Source organism: Diadema antillarum, unplaced genomic scaffold (assembly GCF_040938485.1).
Source record: "Diadema antillarum isolate AM-2024a unplaced genomic scaffold, OU_Dant_1.0 seq00000163_RagTag, whole genome shotgun sequence".
Lineage (NCBI taxonomy): Eukaryota > Metazoa > Echinodermata > Echinoidea > Diadematoida > Diadematidae > Diadema > Diadema antillarum.
In genome coordinates, this window is record NW_027271234.1 from 652449 (window position 1) to 673848 (window position 21400).

Consider the following 21400-nt stretch of genomic DNA (forward strand, 5'->3'; position numbering starts at 1 on the left):
ATGATGTTGACACGATAACCGGCACCAAGGTAACGAATGACATGCATGATAGAAGGAGAATTGTAATTACGCCTTTCACACGTGAGTGTTTACGAAGTGTCCTGAAGTGCAAAACGTTTGTAGGACTTGTTTTTGGGTGATTATCAGTTGGATGAAACTTAAGTATTCTGTTCTTAGAATAGCCAGGAGAGGAAAGTGTTACTCGACTATTGTTGACTGGTGTTGCGCCAGATTGGCAATCGAAGTGGGCATTTCGCCGTGCAATTCTTAGGGACAAAACATTGAAGGTAGTCGACATCGAAAGATTAACCACTGGAGGTAGAATCAGAGATGCTCTCCTTACAATAACGATCCAAGTGGCGAAGTGACAATTCTCGTCAAGCACGCACAGGCAATAAAAGTGTTCCGTAAACGGAGAGTCTTTGAAAGGTAATAGAAAAGCATACATATAAAATGTAACCAAGATACAAATTGTAACAGTAAGTTTTATCCTTACGGTTGTCACGACAAGTTGATATCGAAGTGGTCGGCTTAACAGCGCGTAGAGATTGAGACTGATTGCACAGATACACAATGACACGAGGCATAGCGAAATTCGAGTAAGAAAGGGAAAGAGTGAGGTTATGGGCTTGCAAAAACTGGGATCTGTGTTGGCCACCCACCAGAGTACCGTATACAAATACCAGCAGACTCCGAAGCATACGTTCGCACAGGCGTACAGCATGTATAAAAGTTTGGTGGTCCTCTGCTGTTTGACCTGATGCTTAACGATCATTAGCAGCAGTGTGTTCGAACATAGGATCAGTGTTGTGTTTACAGTGAGGAAAGAACACAGTGGAGTCCATGTCTGAGGCAACACGTCTGATATGTTAGCCATGCCAAAAGAGGCTTCCTTTTTGAAGCACTTAGCCTGTTCAAAAGTGAGATCCTTATAGCTTATCAGGTAATGGCTAAGGTCGTTTCAAACTGTACAGGCTGCGTATTAAAGATCCCCTTCAGGAAATACCATCCACGGACAAGACGTTTCATCCACTATGTTCTTCTTAACCAAGCTGTCGAAACTTAGAACTGGCCATGATATCGTGATAATTACTAGGCCGACTAAAGAACGGTTTTACCACTACAGAGGCTTCCCCTCTGCGAAAAAAAAAAACCCAAACCGAAGCACTCCTTGAGATAGAAGTTTGAGGCAGGCATGTAGAAATTTAAGTGGATTATATGCCAATGGAGAGATTTTGCGCGAAAGAGTTGGATGACTTAGCCATGCACTAACTGTTTCGATTTATGGCAATAGTCAACCACTTGTCGCAGAAACAATCATCCATAAATGAAACTATGTGTCCAAGCATAACGTATAGCACAGGAATATTTTGAGGGAAAAATGGTTTCGACGAACAGTAACTCGTTAAGCCGAGACACCCAAATTCTCCTGGAAGAAAGTAAAGTCCATGCATCCTTCGATTTGCAGAAATGACACTTAACCGACACGGTGTTGCTCCAAACTCGAGAATGTAGATGGATATTTTGATTCAGTGCGATCGAGCTTCATTTTATGCTTGACTACTCGCAGGTATATCAATACGAATGAGTGTATGAAGTCATATCAATACTATTAATTTTGCGTCTCTGATTGGTCATTGAATCTCAGATATCATTGGATGATGATTTGTGTTTCATCCTGTACCAGTTGTATGGTGTAAGAACATATAGCGGAATAGTATTTCGCAATTCCTTTCTCTCTCTCTCTCTCTCTCTCTCTCTCTCTCTCTGTGTGGCTTTCTCTGTTAAAAACCCGACACATAATTATGTAACATTTGAAAAGGCAGTTGTTGTTTTGTAATGGACCCATCTTCATACTTAATACTCATTGTTCAACGATTAGAGCTCCATTAAACACTGAGTAGATTCATTCTAATGGTAGGGTGCGGTATTTTCCTCTTTTCAATATTAGACAGCTGGGGGAGATCAAGGACATGACAAATAATAATGATTTAAACATTCATATTTTATGGTAAATATGCACTTTTTCTCTGACCCGATGATTTTCCAATAACAATATTGCATGTATAGGAAAATCAAGGGAGAGAAAGTTAGGAATAAAATGTGTGTAGATGAGTGTGCCTGTATTGAGTGTGTATGTGTGTGTAAAAAAAGGGAAAATGTAGTCCAAATATGATTATGACAATAATTATCAGCTCCTGTCGCCTGTCAAGAAATAACATTTAACGTGAGCTTTGAAAGATGCCTATCTCGTTTTTGATTAAAGCTATTCGATAAAATGCAGCAAATAGAGTTATAACTCGATTTAATCTCGTAAGTGGGACGAAAAAGGTGATCCGCAAATCCTCTTTCGATCTAGAAAAAAAAATCATGTTGATGACTGCGAAATCACTGACGGTGTATTACGAAAAATGTTGATATGAGCACAAATTAATCATGATATCAGGTGTCTTTAAAGGCCATCTTCATTTTCATTTTTTCCCCAGCGGATATACATGTAGGTAGTTGTGAGTAAAGTTCACATATGACGTAAATTTCCATCTTCATATCAGTATAATACTGATCCAATATCTTGGCAGTATTGCTAAGAAATGTTGTCAGGTCTACATGGCTTAATTAATCCGTCATTTTTATGCGTTTATGCTATTTTTCGTAACCAAATAGCTTTGCATCCATGCATTTTGCTCAATATTGATATTATCAGCCTATTACGCTTTATTCACCTACAAACTTTAAGGGCATTCGGACTGAAAGTTTCTGAGATACAAAACAAAGACAATATCGTGTGTGGCTGCCTGTATGTGTGTGTGTATTTATGACATAAAAACAGGAAAACAAACACATATCTTGCGTCAAAAGTCTTCTATTGAGTACGTGTATTACAAATTAAGATACTGGAATATGCACGACGAATTAACTATCGGTATTTTCTCACAATCTTTCTCGCTCTCCCTCTCTCTACTTAAGTTGATGTTTTTGGTTCACCACTTAACCTGTCATGGGAATGACCTGATGGAAATGTTTATAATAACCTCACTGATGTGATGTCGATATGTTTCTTGAAACAGCAACATTCACACCACTTTATCTCCCTTTGATCGAGTAGGACATAATTAGAGGTAAGGATTATCATCCTAATCACATTGCAATAGGCTAGTATTTTGCTTTCAGAGAGTATCTGTCACCAATTCTGTAGGAAAGACACGCTCTAACCTGTAAATTATACGATAATTCAAAACTTGACTGGTTTCTCACTAACTTTATTTTTTCGGATGAGACATTAAAACAACAACAAAAAAGAAATATATTCCACGTGTACCAAATACTTGTAAAAGGACAATAAACTTGGCAACTATTATAATATTGTAATTCAAGCAGACATAGAAATCATGTCAGAATGTTACAGAAGAAATGATGAAGACAAACAAAATATCATCGATAGTCATTACAATTAATCTTATTTGATTTCTATAAGAAACAAAAAGATTTCATACATTGATCACATCAAAGGATAGCGCTAATCAGGAAATGATATGGGATGTGAATTTAGCCGGGTACCGGTTTATTTCACTGCATTCCAAAAACTTAAGTCCATTTCGAATAATTACATTTGTGTATAGGCTCTATAGACACACTCATGTAACGTTTTTTTTTTTTTTGTCCATATTGATTTCGGTTCTCTTTGTCTTGCAATTCAAACACAAGAAATTTCCGTTTGACCCAATCTGTCGAAATTGTAGATAACTTGAAATTTGCGTTATATTTCTTTAATTCCAAAATGAAGTAAGGTTTGTTATTCCAAATGTTCGTAATTCGAAAAATAAAATAAGGTTCTTTGATCTGAAAATGAAGTAAGGTTCGTTTTTCTGAAAACAAAGTCTGTTTCATGATTCCGAAGATTGGTTAGTAGGCAGTTTCTTTTCATTTCCGTATTAACGAACCTTCGGGTTTACGAACCTTTTTTTCTTTTCATTTTCAGACCAAAGAATTCTCGGAAAAACGCCCCCTGTTTTTTTAATCACGAATCTTCGGAATAACAAACCACTGGAAGGATACGGCAAATGTTCAGATTAACGAAGCCTTTTTGATCATAATTATATCGAATATCCAAGCACAATTTATAAGGAATTTGAGTATTTCGGAATAACTGTCCTTCGGAATGACGAACCTTATTTCATTTTCGGATGTTCAGAATATTGAACATCAACCGAAATTACATGTCATTGATATTTGAACAATTGTTTCATCGTAAGTTTTTTTTTCTGTATCATTTGCCGTTTCTAATCACCTTTTCTTTACCAGTAAAAACTGTTTTTATTCTTACGTATGATTATACATGTAACTATCGGAAAATAGGAAGCGAAATAACAGTTAAACGAAGACAATTAGTTTTCTTTTAAATTCAATAATATGATCACTTCAATTAAATGATAATAAGAAAGAAACAAATATGCATTTCAGACAATGTTTCGTGGAATATTTCAACCAAAAACATTTTACTAAACTACACTCATCTTAAATCTTACAGTTTGGAATTTGCTCAAGACCTTGAAACGAATTAGAAACGCGACTAATATGACACTGTGCTGCGTGCAGTACACTAAATGGTTGTATGCATCTTGATATACAGTTGAAACACCGAAAACAGAAATAAGTACACGTCATCTTTAACTGGTATTCAATATTCAGCCAACGCGGCAGATATCGGTTTAGAAGTGCTGTTTCTTCATGGCAACATAATACAATGTTCTTAATTTTTTTTTAAAAGCACCAAACAGGTACTTTATATCTACAGCATGTTATTAGAGATATATCTATTTAACAAATCAAACTTATGTCCTCATACTTTCAAATGTTCGAAAAAAGACAAAAACATAAGACATACAGTGTACATCTGTAATTGCTGTGGTCATATTTTAACTTTGGCAGCCACATGGTAAATTGGTTAAACTAATTACCAAGAGAGTGCAAGATTGACAGCTTGATCCACCAAACTCACTTCGAACGTTTAACTTTACCTAAAAGCTATGGAAAGCATATGCAACATAATATCATAAATATGTAACCTCACTGGCAATACATGTCACAAACTATAAATGTCAGAGGAATTATACTTTACATGCTTAAAGTGAATGAGTAAATTTTTAAAGACTAATAAGCGTCAGTAATCACTAATGTCTACCAGGTGAAGCAAAACTATAAAGCAATAAATCCGCTCTGTGCTGTTGTAGATGGTTTGAACATAATCATTATCGATGTTAACATGCAGTCAGAGAAGCCAGGCAATTGTTGCAGTTAGGTCCCATTTTTCTGCGAGAATTTGAAATCTCCATATCTTTGCACATGGCCCGCCAGTTTCCATGCACGCAAAAGGTTAACACGAGATATTTATGTGAGTTTAAGCCATCTCGATCGAAACATTGATGTTATTGAAGTTCATGTTGCAAGAGTCTGCCCTCAATTCTAGAAACCCAAGTCAGGGTAATGACTGAAATACATCAATTGCTGACCAACCGCTTCTCAGTAACACCTAAAGTGGAATAATTCTTTCTCTCTTTTTTTTCAGTATAACTAGAATGAGTTCTTAGCCATACGTCCAATTTTCAAGGGCTACGAAACGATATTCTGAAGGGACCACGCTGACTGTAAATCAATTGACAACACTGTGTATTTTAATTCCTTTAGGAAAACTGCTGCAACAAGTACATTTAATGTGGATGTCTCGCGGATCAGCCTCGCCAACCCACAACTGACAGCAGAAACAATTACCGAATGCATCTCAGTGTTGAAGTGATGGGACGATGTGGGAATTAGTGAAAAGGCTACGTGAAATGGTCAAAAAGAAAAATATGAACGGTCCTAGTTGTGGAACACGATCGATCACTACATATCGATGAAAAACAGCCTCCTACAAATGAGTCAACGGATTGTGATAGCTCCCCTCCCAACTAAGTATTGGAGATCAACTACCGTGTCTTACAATTTCATCAAGCCCTATAAGCACGCAGTCAATGCCGTCAACCCCTGTTCCTCGCTATAAATATTATCTTTTTAACGGAAGTGTTAAAAATTTGTTTAGCCTCACTGTTAGTAATAATGTACACCAAAGGTTGCATCCAGACATTGGATGTCAAGGCAATATCCATGATGTGGTAAGCAACTGCACTCTCAGGCCATGATGTTGACACGATAACCGGCACCAAGCTAACGAAGGACATGCATGATAAGAGGAGAATCTTCTTCACGCCTTTCGACCCTTTCACCCGGGAGCTTTTTTTTTTAGGACTTGTTGTAGGGTGATTATCAGTTGGACGAAACTTTTGATTCCTAGAACAGGCAGGAGAGGGAAGTGTTACTCGTTTGTTGTTGCCTGTTGTAGCCTCAGTTCGGCAGCGAAGCGGGCGCTTCTCCGTGCAATTCGTAGGGACAAAACATTGAAAATAAAATAAACTGAACTGAACTGAACTGAACTGAAGGTCATAGACATCGACAGATTAACCACTGGAGGTAGAATCATAGATGCTCTCCTTAGAATAACGATCCAAGCGGGTAAGTGACAGTTCTCGTCAAGCACGCACAGGCAGTAAAAGTTTTTGGTAAATGGAGAGTCTCGGAAAGGTAATAGAAAAGCATAATTTTATATAGAAAGTGTAACCAAAATACAGATTGAAACAGAAATTTTCACCCCAGTGGTTGTCACGAGGAGTTGATATCGAAGTGGTCGGCTTAACAGCGCGTATAGAGATTGAGACTGATGGCACAGATACACAATGACACGAGGCATAGCGAAATTCGAGTTAAAATGGGAAAAAGTGAGGCTATGGGCTTGCAAACAGGGATCTGCGTTGGCCCCCCACCAGTATGGAAGCAGGAGCCCGTCAAAAACACGGATATACGTCGCGTAGTAATTCGAATTGCTACGCGACGTAAATAATTACGTCGCGTCGTTATTCGAATTACTACGCGACGTAATTATTTACGTTGTGTAGCACTGGGAATTACAACATGACACTAATTCATTTTATGTCGTGACGTTAAGTCGTTGAGCAGTAATTCGGAATTACGTCGCGTAGTAATTAGAATTACGACGCGACGTAATTATTTACGTCGCGTAGTAATTCGAATTGCTACGCGACGTATATCCATGTCTTTGACGGGCTCCTGCTTCCATACTCCAGAGTACCGAATACAAATACCAGCAAACTCCGAGGCATAAGTTCGCACAGGCGTACAGCATGTACAGAAGCTTGGTGGTCCTCTGCTGTTTGACCTGATGCCTAACGATCATTAGCAGCAGTTTGTCCGAAGATAGGATCAGTGTTGTGTTTACAGTGAGGAAAGAACATAGTGGAGTCCATGTCTGAGGCAACACGTTTGATCTTTTAGCCATAGCAAACGAGACTTAATCTTCGAAAGGTGAGCAGGCTCAAAAGTAGGAGCCCTAAGGGTTATGGGTAAGGCTAAGGCCGTTTCGATAACAAGAAGCTGCGTTCAAATCCTGCCCTTGTCTAATACCTTCCACGGAGAAAACCTTTGCTCAACTAGTATGGCCTTGTTGGCCAAGTTGTGGAAATTGGTAAATGACCATGCTAACGTGGTACCAGTCAGCAAAGTCGTCTCAAAGAACAGTTCTTTTACAAAAGCGGATTTCCTAGTGTAAGAAAAAGCCATAACAGAACAAGAGAAAAACCTTCATCAGTTAAAAGTTCGCAGCACACATGTCATGTAAGCTTCGCTGATGAAATTTTGATGGGTTGTAACAATTAATATGTCTTGCACGAGAAGGCTGGATGAGTTAGCATCACTGTTCCGTGTCATGGCAACAGGCAACGTCCTGTCACAGGTAGCTTAATTATACTTATCACCACCTGAAAGGATATCTATGAAGAAACCTGTGCTAATATATGATGGAAAAAATTATTTCAAGTGAACGTACCGGAAACTCATTACACTGACACATCCAAAGTCTTTCGTGGAAGATACATGCATCCTTGGATCAAGGAGCTACGTCCTTGTTTGAATTAGCAGAAATTAGAATAAATCTACTCGGTCGTGCTCCAAAAGTGAGAATGATAAGACGTGTGATCTAGTATACGAGCTTCATTCAAGATTGGACTACTGGCGGGCACAACAGTACGCAGAGTATCAGAAAGTCATCTTTATTGCATTTTTACTTTGCGTCTCTGATTGGTCATTGAATCCCGCTTTTGATTCGATGATGAGCCTGTGTTTTATGTTGGACAGATGAGTGCTACAATTAAATGGCAAACTAATATTTTGCAATCGCTTTCTCTCTCTTTCTCTCTACCTATCTATATCTCTCTTCAAATGAAATGTAACATTTAAAAGTGCTTGTATGTGTGTGGAGAGGTACGTTTTCAGCTGTACCCATGCTTATACTTTGTATTTATGTCCCTAAAAAGTTGTCCTGCGACATTGTAATTCATTGACCAAAAAAAAATATCCTTTTAGTGATAGGCAGCATCTTTCTTTTTTGAGTACTAGAGATCTGAATAACACGACAAGTAATAATACTTTAATCACTTCAATTTTACAGAAAATATGCGTCCTTTTCTCTGACATGATGATTGCACAATATATACCATGGCACCCATAGGAAATGGATGAGAAAGAGAGATCGAAAACATCCATCACTAGCAACCCATGAAATTAATGCTTCTCTGAACATAAGGCAATTTGAGAAAGTTGAGCCAAGCCAACGGCCATTGCAGTAATTATATCGGTCTGGTTTCTCTCGAGTGTTTCCATATCACGTGATGGAGAGCAAACAAGCACGACATGTGCATGTCATCCAATTTGACTGATTGAGCATTAATATTTATTTGACGATATTTTGACGAGTTGCTCGTTCTTCCTGCTCAGATATATCATTAGAGCCCACCAAAGAACACCATTGGCGTTTTTACGAACAAAGACGTTTTCATAAAGAGACTTTAATAGAGTGAGAGTGAGAAGATCGCTGTACATGCCTTGTCCAACTTTGATCACACGGTAGTTGCACTACAACAATTGTATCCCAGCATAATTGCCATGACGTGACAGTTCCATTGATCCATTAAGTAGCCCGACACTAGCTGTCCATTGGGCCGAATGCATAAAACAAGCAATTGCTTGTAAGCAATTGCTTCAAGCAAAAGCACAAGCTCGTCTAGTAAAAGGTGTAGCTCAAGCAATTGCTTAAATACATATGCATAATCTTTTGCTTGTGCACATACCTTTTGCTTGCATTCAGCAAGCAATTGCTTAGGGTTCGAACAATAGCGTCACGCCTGTGCGAACACAAGAACAAAGGCGAGTGTGGCAGCATGTATTTGAAAGGGCATGTGTGTGCGGAAACGTTTCCTGACATAGCAAAAAAGCTATGAAATGACACTCATAAATGCACACACAGACGCACACACACACAACTATACACACACTCGTATTACTGGCTGATTCCCACCACTGCTTACAATAGCCCGCATCTGCCAGATCGCACGTGGAGAGACGTCTCCTTGCTCTCCACCGAAGTGAGACATCCTACCTGTTTTTCATCAAATTTTGCGTGCTAACCACTGGACATTCCCATTGTTGAAATGAAAAATTTCTTACTCTACTTAAGAGTAATTTCTTGTAGATTTATACCACTCCTTCACAATTGTTGTCTTTCTTCCATGAATATGAAAATGATGCTTAAAAGGGAACGTCCCAGATAAGCAAAAGCTCAAGCTCATTTTACAGAGCTTGGAAAATCGTAAGCAATTGCTAGCAAGAACTAGCAAAAGGTATGTTTTATGCATACGTTTTTAAGCAAATGCTTGGTCTCTAAGCAATTGCTTGCGGACAGCAAGCAATTGCTTGTACTTGCTAGCAAGAGCTTCTGCTCGCAAGCAATTGCTTGTTTTTATGCATACGGATTCGAGTAAAAGGCTAGCACAAGCAATTGCTAGCGTTTATGCATCCGGCCCATTGACTAATCGGGCCATTTACATTACTTGAAAAAAAAAAGACACGCTCGTTTTTCGTCCGGCATGTCCTCCGGAGGTCCTCCTAGACCGGGGGGACTCTAAACGGGGTATTATTCGTTTGAGTACACCACTCAACCTGTCAAAGGAATAATCTGATGGAAATGTTTATTACCTCACTGATGTGCTGTCAATAAGTTTCTTCCTTTAATCGTATAAACTTCACACGATTTTATCTCACTTTGACGTAAGACTCGAGAGGTACCGATCTGCCATCCTAATCACATTGCAACCAGCCATTATCTTGCTTTCAGAGAGTCCATGTCACAACTTCTGCAGGAAAGACACGTTCTTACCTAACGTAATCAGACGAAAAATTCAAAGCTTGATAGGTTACCTTGTTACGTTACTTCTTTGGATGAGACATTCGAATGGGATATTTTATAGAATAAATGCATTGCACCTGTACCAAATATCAAAAAAAAAAAAGCCCACCAGAGTAATGAAACTAGGCAGGTATTATCATGTTGTAAGTCAAGGGGACATAAAATGATATCAGAATGTTCCAGAAGAAATGATGAAGACACAGAAAATAGCATCGATAATCATATAATACATTCATTGTATTACTGACAACTGAATAATATTGCGCTAATCAGGAAATGGTATGGGGAATGAGTTTAGCCGGGTACTGATATATCTTACTGCACTCAAAATAAGTATAGTACAGTGTAGATTTCGAATATATTCGTATATATGCTCTATAGACGCACCCATATTACATTCTGTCCATAATGATTTTGGTTCTCCTTGTACTTCGAAAGGAAATATGGCTTGCAAACAGGACTCCAGACAATCCCACATGACCCAATCGGTAGAAATCGTGGATAACATGAAATGCGATTGCAGTTTCTTAATCTTAAAACGAAGTGGGGTTTGTTATTCCGAAGGTTCGTATTTCCGAAAATAAAATAAAGTTCTTTAAATTCGAAAATTAAATATGTTTCGTCGTTCCGGAGGTTCGTTAGTATGCACATTATTTTCATTTTCGGATCAGTGAATCTTGGAATTACGAACCCCTTTTCATTTTGGGATTTTCAAATATGTAGATATAGGGATTTTGTGTTTTTCGAAATAGCGAAGTTTGGAATAGCGAACCTTATTTCAATTTCGGATCAACGAACCTTCGGAACAACCGACATCACCCGAAATCACATGCCACTGATATTTGCACAATTGTGTCGTCTTTTCTGCATCATTTGCTTTTTTTTTCTAAATATCTTTTCTTTACCAGCAAAGTTATCTTTACTCTTACGTATGATTACGCAGACCTATCAGAAAATAGGAAAGAAAATAACAGTTTAACGAAGAAATTTAAAACCTGATATTTTTTTTTTAGTAAATCAGAGATTTATAATCACCTCACGAACATAATGATGAACAAGAAGCAAGAACAAGAAGATTGATAATCATTTAAACTAAAAAAAAAGAATACCCAAAACTATACTAAAAATCTATCTTAGATCTTACCGTTTGGAATATTTCATTTTCATTTTTCATTTCATTCATTTATTTATACACGGCACATACTTCAGTCCGAATATGCTCAAAGACTTTGAAACGAATTAGAAACGCGAAATATTGTTCGAAAAGGACAATATAAAACATACACTGGTAGTCATTGTGATGTGGTAATATCATCTATGACAGCCACATGGTAAATTGGTTAGATTACCAGGAAAGTGCAAGTTGACAGCATGATCTGCAAAGCTCACTTCGAATGTTTAACTTTATAAGGCATATGCAACGTAGTCATAAGATGTAACCTCACTGCCAATACACACTACAAACCTTAATTTCAGAGTAATGCTTAACATGCTTATACAAAGTGAATAAGACTGATAAGCGTTGAATATCACTGATGTTTATCAGGTGAAGCAGAACTCTAATGCAAGAAATCCACTCTGTGTTGTAGACGGTTTGATAATTATGACTGATGTTGACATACAAGCAGGAAAGCTACACAATTTTTTTTTTTTGCAGTAACACCCCTTACTCTGCGAGATTTTGACATCATAATTTGCACATGGCCCACCAGTTTCCACGCATACAAGTTAACATGGCATCTTTATGTGAGGTTTTGCCATCTCAATCGAAGAATTGAGGTTATCAAAGTTCATGTTTCAAGAGATGTAACTGATCACCAACTTCTCCTCAATTGCACGTAAATGGAATAATTCTTACTCTCTTTTTTCATTATACCTAGAACAAATTCTTAGTCATACGTCCAATATTCCGGGAATACGAAGCGATATTCTGAAATGAGATTTATTTACCAAACAGACAAACATCGTCAACAAAGTCACAACAATTACTAGTAATAGTTAAGATATAGTTTGGCAAAAAAGAACTGGCAATAGCGTGCAGGCTAGTCGAGGCCAGTCCTTTCAATGATATAGATTATAATAAAACGTATTCTGAATGAATGAATCCAATGTTAACAGTAAATCCATCCACAGCACTGTATATTTCAATTCCTTTCATCACAACCGTTAAATAGGTACATGTGTGGATATTTGACGGATCAGACTGAGCAACCCACAACTGAGAGTAGCAACAATTCCCTATAATGCATCCTCGTAAAATAGTGGGACGATTTGGAAATTAGCGAAAACCTTATGTGCAGCGGCCCTTACCGTGGGACACATCCGGTCACATATCAATGAGAAACAGCTTCCATCAAATAAGTTGACGGATATATGTAGCTCCCCTCCCGTAAGTGTTGGAGATCTGTGCCGTATCTTACAATTTCATCTAGGCCTGAGCACTCATTAAATGCCGTCATCTCCTGTTCCGCGCTATCTATATAGTTTTTATTTTGTAAGGATCTTTTTAACAAAAGTTCTACAAATTTGTGTAGCCTCACTGTTAGTAATGATGTACACCAAAGGTTGCATCCAGACATTGGATGTCAAGGCAACATCCGTTATGTGGTAAGAAACTTTGCTGTCAGGCCATGATGTTGACACGATAACTGGTACCAAGCTAACGAATGACATGCATGAAAGAAGGAGAATTGTAATTACGCCTTTCACCCGAGAGCGTTTACGAAACGTCCTGAACTGCAATACGTTTTTAGAACTTGATATCGGGTAATCCTCAGTTGGCTGAAACTTTTGATTCCTAGGACAACCATGTGAGGAACTTGTTACTCGTGTGTTTTGTGCTGATGTTGCGTCTGTTTGGCAATCGAAGTTGGAACTTCTCCGTGCAATTCTTAAGGACAAAACATTGAAGGTCGTAGACATTGACAGATTAACCACTGGAGGTACAATCAGAGATCCTCTCCTTACAATAACGACCCAAGCGGCAAAGTGACAGTTCTCATCAAGCACGCACAGGCAATAAAAGTTTTGGGTAAATGGGGAGTCTCGAAAGGGTAATAGAAAAGCATATATAGAAAGTGTAACCAAAACACAAATTGTAACAGCAAGTTTTACCCTTGTGGTTGTCACGACGAGTTGATATCGAAGTGGTCGGCTTAACAGCGCGTAGAGATTGAGACTGATTGCACAGATACACAATGACGCCATGCAAAGCGTGATCCGAGTAAGAAAGGGAAAAAGTGAGGCTATGGGTTTGCAAAAACTGGGATCTGCGTTGGCCACCAACCAGAGTACCGAATAAAAATACCAGCAAACTCCGAGGCATAAGTTCGCACAGGCGTACATCATGTACAGACGTTTGGTCGTCCTCTGTTGTTTTACCTGATGCTTAACGATCATTAGCAGCAGTGTGTTCGAAGATAGGATCAGTGCTGTGTTTACAGTGAGGAAAGAACACATTGGAGTCCATGTCTGAGGCAACACGTCTGATATGTTAGCCATAGCAAAAGAGACCTCCTCTTCCTCTTCCTCTTCCTTGAAGCGCTTAGAAGGTTCAAAAATGGGATCCCTTATAGTTCATCGGGTTAAGACTAAGGCCGTTTTAAACGGGGGAGGCTGCGTTCAAATCTCGCTCTTGGTCAATACACAACTGTGCTATCCGCGGACAAGACTTTTTATCAACTGCTAGTATGCCCCTCTTGACCAAGTAGTCGCAATTGAAAGACCTAAATGCCCATGCTAGTACCGCGTGGTTAGAGTTAGCATGATCGTCTTTTATAGACTACACATATAACTCACGAATCTTCACCAGCGCGTCACCCACAGCATAGAAGAACGCTGTATAGCATAGCACAACCATCTCCAGGAGAGCGTCTATACGCTTTTGGGAGAGTAATTCTTCAAGATTCAAGCTTCAAGACGAGTTATGGTACAAAAGGAGATTTCCTCGAGTAAGAACAGCATCCGAAAGAAAAAAAAACTTCGGGGCACGCTCGCGAGTTTCGCCAATGAAATTTAAGTGGGTGGTAACAACCAAGACGTCTTGCAGTAGAGAGTTGGATGACTTATACACTTCTTGTCATGTGACATGGTAACAGTTAACGATCTGTCACAGGCAGCCTGCTATCACCAGCTAAAAAGAATATGATATCCACTAGTAAAACTGTGCGGCAAATGCTGTAAAAATGATTTCGAGGGAATGTATCGCAAACGTAATAAGACCCCCAATTGTTGTCCATTTTAGATGAAGCATCCTTGGATCAAGGAGGAACGTTGCTTAGATTAGCAGAAAATTACAATAAATCTATTCGGTCTCGTTCCAACGAGATAATGATAGGACTTTTGCTTTAGTACGAGCTTCATTCAAGATTGAACTACTGGTGGGCACATCAGTATTGAAACGTCATCTTTATGACACTTTTTATGGGTCTATGATTGGTCATTGAATACCGCTTTTGATTCGTTGATGCGTTTGTGTTGAGTTGATATGATATGGCGTGTCATATTGGACAGGCGAATACTGCAATTACATCGCAGTGTAAGATTTTGCAATCCCTCTTTTTCTCTGCATGTGTGTGTGGAAGTGCGATGGGAGCTGAATAACATGACAAGTAATAATGGTTTCAACACTCCATTTTTACAGAAAACATGCGCCTTTTAACAAGATGATTTTATGATATAATACAATGGTAAACACAGGAAAAGAATAGGAGAGAGACAGATCGAAAACATCCATCACTTACAAGCAATAAAATTGATGGTTCTCTGTAAACAAAACAATTTTAGAAAGTTGAGCCAACCCAACGGCCATTGCAGTTAGTGCATCAGTTTTGATTCTGTCGAGTGTTTCTATATCGCGTAGTAGAGAGCAAACAAGCACGACATGTGCATGTCATCCAATTTGACTGATTGAGCATTAATATTGATTTGACGATATTTGGACGAGTCACTCGTTCTCCCTGCTCAAATATTTTAAAAGAGCCGAAGAAATAGCACCATAAAGAGGCTTTTTAAGGAATGAGGGTGAGGAAATCGATGTACATGCTTTGTATAACTTTGATCACATGATAGTTGAACAACAAGGATGTCCCAACATAATTGCCACGACGTCACAGTTTTATGATCCATTAAGTTACCTTACAAAAGCTGTTCATTTACTTATCGGGTCATTTACAGGGCTTAATGTGTGATACTTTATAAGGTTACTTACAGGAAAGGCTGCATATTAATATGTGTTGTTTGTTTGTTTGTTTGTTTGTTTGTTCGTTTAGTTTTTTGAGGGGGATTTTACTGTGAAATGCCAACGTGTGCAGTAATGATTACAGAAGTAAACAGAAATAACAATGACTAGCGTCGATTCTTATTCCCCATACAATGATGATGACAGTAATGACTGGTAAGTAACCGGATTAGATTACATTTAATATAAGATGTTATTATAATAAAGTAAGTTTACTTGATGTAGAATGGATGCCAAAAGCTTAACATAAATTTGAATATCGGTAGTACATCGGTATTTTCCCTGTTTAATATTAAGAGTCTATCCACACACTGTCAGATGAAGCAAACCACAAAAATGATCATGTTCAATAGAGGTTGGATTTTGACAATCAAATCCTGCTTCTTCTCGGTGAATCTTTTCAGAACTGTTCGCTAAGGTAATGAACTGAGAGGGAACGCACAAATAATAATAATAATAATAATAATAATAATAATGACAACAAGAATAGTAATGAAATACATTTATGACGCGCCGTATCTAACATTACTGACACACTTGGTGCTTGAGAGCCTGTAAGATTCAACATAAAATTATGCTGTGTACACATGAACAACTAATAGTAGATATATCGATGTAGATTTTGATTCATCCAGGTAGTATGCTAAAAGCGTGTAAATTAAATCTGTTCGACTGGACTTACTTGTGAAAATCACGGAGAAAACAGTTTCGTGACTCGTCCGAGTCACTTCTTCAGCTCTGTCTGGCTGGCGAGCATTCACCCGTGGAGGGTGAATGGGCGATGTTACTGCCTTTATTGTCTGTACGTCGAGGAATTTTCCGGATCACCGACTTGTATGTTGGTGAAAGGTTGTGTCGGAGTCCCCCTCCCCTATTGAGTGAAGGATTTTCCGCATTCACATACACAGCTTCACGGACTCCTCTTTCAAACCATCTGGTTTCCTTGTCAATGATGTCGACCTCTTTGTCTTCAAAAGGGTGCCCCGTGTTCTTCAGGTGGGTGAACACGGCCGACTCGTTCCCAGCTGAGCTGGATCTACGATGTTGGTAGAGACGTTTGTGGAGAGGTTGTTTGGTTTCGCCGATGTAGTTTTCTTTGCAGTCTTTTCCCTGACACTTTATCCTGTAAATTACATTGTTCCGTTTGTGTTTTGGGATTTTGTCTTTAGGATGAACTAGTCTCTGTCGAAGAGTGTTGGTCGGCTTGAAATATACAGGAATTCGGTAGAAGCTGAAAATCCGTTGGATTTTCTCCGACAGTCCTTGGCAGTATGGGACTGAAACCCCTCTGCCTCGTTGCTGGGTTGTGCTACTGGAAGCCCTGTCTCTGACGTCCCGTTTGCGAGGGTGAAGGGCTTTCTCAATGCTCCAGTGTTTGTAACCGCAGTTTTTCAGGACGGTTCGTAGGTGTTGATGTTCCTTTTCCTTTGTCTCTTCAGAGGAAGGGAGGTAGGATGCTCTGTGAAACAGAGTTCTTACAACTCCAAGTTTGTGAACAAGTGGGTGGTGGGAGTCGAACAACAAGTACTGGTCTGTGTGTGTGGGTTTGCGATAAACTGAAGAACATAAGGTGCCGTCCTTGTTGACCGTGATCAAGCAATCCAAGAAAGGGAGACTGTTGTCCCTGATGTTCTCCACGGTGAACTTAATGAACGGATCACAGTTGTTAATGTGCTGAAAGAAACTGTCCAGTTCGGTAGACTGTATCTTGACCCATGTATCGTCAACGTACCTGTACCAGTGGGAGGGCCCTGTTCCATTAAATGAGTCTAGAGCTGATGTTTCAAAGTGTTCCATGTACAGGTTGGCTAGGACTGGAGATATGGGTGAGCCCATGGCGCAGCCATGCTTCTGTTTGAAGAAGGCGCCATTGTACACAAAATACGTTGTGGAAAGACACAGTTCTAACAGCTGGCAAATTTGTTCTGGGCTCAGTTTGGTCCTTTGATGTAAGCTGGTGTCACTGCTCAGGCGTTCCCTTACTACTTCAATAGCTTTGTCAGGAGGTACACTCGTGAACAGTGCGGACACATCAAAGGAGGCAATGGTTTCATTCTCCTCAACCTTAATGTCCCGCACTTTCTCGATGAAGTCCCCTGAGTTCTGGATGTGATGGTCCGACAAACCAACTAATGGGCTCAAGATGGATGTTAGTTGTTTGGCGATGTTGTAGGTGACACTATTGATACTGCTGACGATGGGTCTGAGGGGTGTATCCGTCTTGTGGATCTTTGGGAGACCATAGAAGGCTGGGATGTCATCCCCAGGGTAGAGACTGTAGTACAGTGGTTTGTCTATGTGACCCCCCTTCTCTAGTTGTTGTAGGCATTCAAGTGCTCTCTTCTTGAAGGCTGCTGACGGATCTCGTTTGAGCCGTTCATAGGTGCTGTTGTCGCTCAAGAGACTGTTAACTTTCTTATCATAGTCAGTCTTATTCAAAACCACGGTACATCTACCTTTGTCTGCTGGTAAAATGACAATATCCTTATCCTTTGAAAGTTAGTGAAGGGCCTTCTTTTCCTCTTTGGGTATATTAGATGCTGGAGGCTTGGCGCTAGAAAGACAAGCCGTTACCTTAGCTCTCACTTCCTCGGCTGTAGTCTGGTCGACCTTGTTAGATCTAATGGCCGATTCCGTTGCAGTTATGTAGTCTACGTACGGCACGGAGTCGGGAGAGACTGCAAAATTTAAGCCCCGAGCTAACACTGCGATTTCTGATTTATTAAGCTGCTTATCTGATAAGTTTTTCACCCACACGTCTGACTGAGAATGAGAATCACGGTTCGACTTACGATTCCTCCAGTTTGTGTCGGAGTCTGCTGAGAGTTGCGCACCGCCTTGCTGAGTTAGAAGTCGGGTGTATTTACGTTGTTGACGAACTTTAGAGCGGTCATGTTGGGTAAGTTGTATGTTTTGTGTGAACTCCGAAACTCTCTCGAAAACGTCCGCTGGTAATACTGTACGTAACCGCTGGCGTATATCCTCTAACTTGTTCCGTAAAATGTCGATTGTGAAGTTCGTTTGTCTGATCCTCTCGTTGAGAAGTCCACGCTGTGCTTTGTGAACGATGCTGTTGGCGCGAAATCCTTTCACTGGCGGTCTAATCCATAGGCTGCGCGGTATGATGTCCGAATGTAGGCAGCGTAGATTAAACCGGAGATGGTTACGATAGTCGGCTACTTTCCTCGACGTCTTTTCATAATCTCGCACAAGCGATAGGCAATCCTTGCCGAAATGAGTCTCAATATATCGATGTAGATTTTGATTCATCCAGGTAGTATGCTAAAAGCGTGTAAATTAAATCTGTTCGACTGGACTTACTTGTGAAAATCACGGAGAAAACAGTTTCGTGACTCGTCCGAGTCACTTCTTCAGCTCTGTCTGGCTGGCGAGCATTCACCCGTGGAGGGTGAATGGGCGATGTTACTGCCTTTATTGTCTGTACGTCGAGGAATTTTCCGGATCACCGACTTGTATGTTGGTGAAAGGTTGTGTCGGAGACCATCAGGGACAACAGTCTCCCTTTCTTGGATTGCTTGATCACGGTCAACAAGGACGGCACCTTATGTTCTTCAGTTTATCGCAAACCCACACACACAGACCAGTACTTGTTGTTCGACTCCCACCACCCACTTATTCACAAACTTGGAGTTGTAAGAACTCTGTTTCACAGAGCATCCTACCTCCCTTCCTCTGAAGAGACAAAGGAAAAGGAACATCAACACCTACGAACCGTCCTGAAAAACTGCGGTTACAAACACTGGAGCATTGAGAAAGCCCTTCACCCTCGCAAACGGGACGTCAGAGACAGGGCTTCCAGTAGCACAACCCAGCAACGAGGCAGAGGGGTTTCAGTCCCATACTGCCAAGGACTGTCGGAGAAAATCCAACGGATTTTCAGCTTCTACCGAATTCCTGTATATTTCAAGCCGACCAACACTCTTCGACAGAGACTAGTTCATCCTAAAGACAAAATCCCAAAACACAAACGGAACAATGTAATTTACAGGATAAAGTGTCAGGGAAAAGACTGCAAAGAAAACTACATCGGCGAAACCAAACAACCTCTCCACAAACGTCTCTACCAACATCGTAGATCCAGCTCAGCTGGGAACGAGTCGGCCGTGTTCACCCACCTGAAGAACACGGGGCACCCTTTTGAAGACAAAGAGGTCGACATCATTGACAAGGAAACCAGATGGTTTGAAAGAGGAGTCCGTGAAGCTGTGTATGTGAATGCGGAAAATCCTTCACTCAATAGGGGAGGGGGACTCCGACACAACCTTTCACCAACATACAAGTCGGTGATCCGGAAAATTCCTCGACGTACAGACAATAAAGGCAGTAACATCGCCCATTCACCCTCCACGGGTGAATGCTCGCCAGCCAGACAGAGCTGAAGAAGTGACTCGGACGAGTCACGAAACTGTTTTCTCCGTGATTTTCACAAGTAAGTCCAGTCGAACAGATTTAATTTACACGCTTTTAACTAATAGTAGAACTCTTCAAACCCAAGCCATATATCCAACATTACATACAAACGAAATATCACAAAAATGGTAATAATAATGATAATAACGCACTTAATACAATGTTTCTAAGCGCAGAGGGAAAAGACGAAAGGCAAGTATAGAGAGTAATATGACATACATCAGTGTGTACCTTTAAATAGAAACAAACAATATCTGGGTTATGCTCATCACATTAACTTAGGGAAGGAATGAATATGGAAAAAAGGGAGTGTTATGAAGTGCCTTAAATGATTCTACTGATGGGGATTGTCGTATATGAATGGGTAGATCAGCCAAAAGCTTGGGTGCAATAACCTTGAACAAAAAAAGGGTTATCTTTTATTTCTTATTATAGTCCACCACATATAGTAGCCTACATTAAGAGCAAAAAGCTCTATTAGTTTAAAGGTATACAGAAAGGTAACAAGGTTGTATATAATTTGAAGCAATAACCATATATTTCCGTGATTATTACTAGGTGAGTTTTGTTCTTCAGACCTGTGATTGACGACACAAGATGAATTGACTAAAAAATGTACGAAAAAATTCCTTTGCCTCATTATTGGTGAAAATATAAACCAGGGGCTGCATCCAAGTGTTGACAGTAAAGGCGACATCAATTGCGGTTGAAGAAATGTTACTTACTGGCCAACACGTCGAGATGATCAATGGTGTCCAGCTTACGAAGGACACTCCTGTCAGCAGCAAAATTGTCATAACGCCCCTAAATCGGGACCTCTGGCGGGCTGTCACACGCCTGAGGATAGGCTCTGTGCTTGGGCGTGACATGACAGGTGGGCCAGATGTACAGGAAACCTCGTCAGAAGCAGAACTAGGATTGTTTTTATTTGTCCTTCTCGCATTGACTGACTCTAGGCTCCTAGAGAAACTGAACTTCATGCTCCTCTGAGCAATGCGCAGTGATAAAACATTCAAGATCGTAGACAGGGACAAGTTGACTAATGGAGGTAGGATAAGAGAGATCTGCCGAAAGATATTTGCCCATGATTGAAAAGGGCAGTTTCCACGCACGCAGATGCAGTAGAAAGTGTCATTGAGTGGTATATGAGGTAAAGGAAGGAATGTACTGTACAAGAGGAGAGTAAACATAATGCTCACTAAAGATGCAATTTTTACTTTCCTGGTCGTAACTATGATGTGGTATCGAAGCGGTCGGCTAACCAAGATATACAAATTTAGACTGATGCCACAAATGCAAGACGATACCAAAGATAGGAATATTCGGCTAAGCGCTGGGAAGAACATTACGGTCAGCTGGCACAGAAACGGATCTTTGTT

General features: G+C 40.0%; 1 protein-coding gene across 1 annotated transcript in view; it reads right to left on the minus strand.

The window, feature by feature from the left end:
• The window catches only part of LOC139728068 (uncharacterized), a 50664-nt gene extending 32180 nt beyond the window's left edge, over window positions 1–18484 (minus strand). The window contains exons 1-3 of the mRNA XM_071639030.1: window positions 18458–18484; window positions 16522–18020; window positions 14150–14262 (exon numbers count right to left, since the gene is read on the minus strand). Coding sequence (XP_071495131.1) covers window positions 14150–14262; window positions 16522–18020; window positions 18458–18484 — 1639 coding nt within the window. The remainder of the gene's footprint in view (window positions 1–14149; window positions 14263–16521; window positions 18021–18457) is intronic.
• Window positions 18485–21400: the final 2916 nt, after the last annotated feature.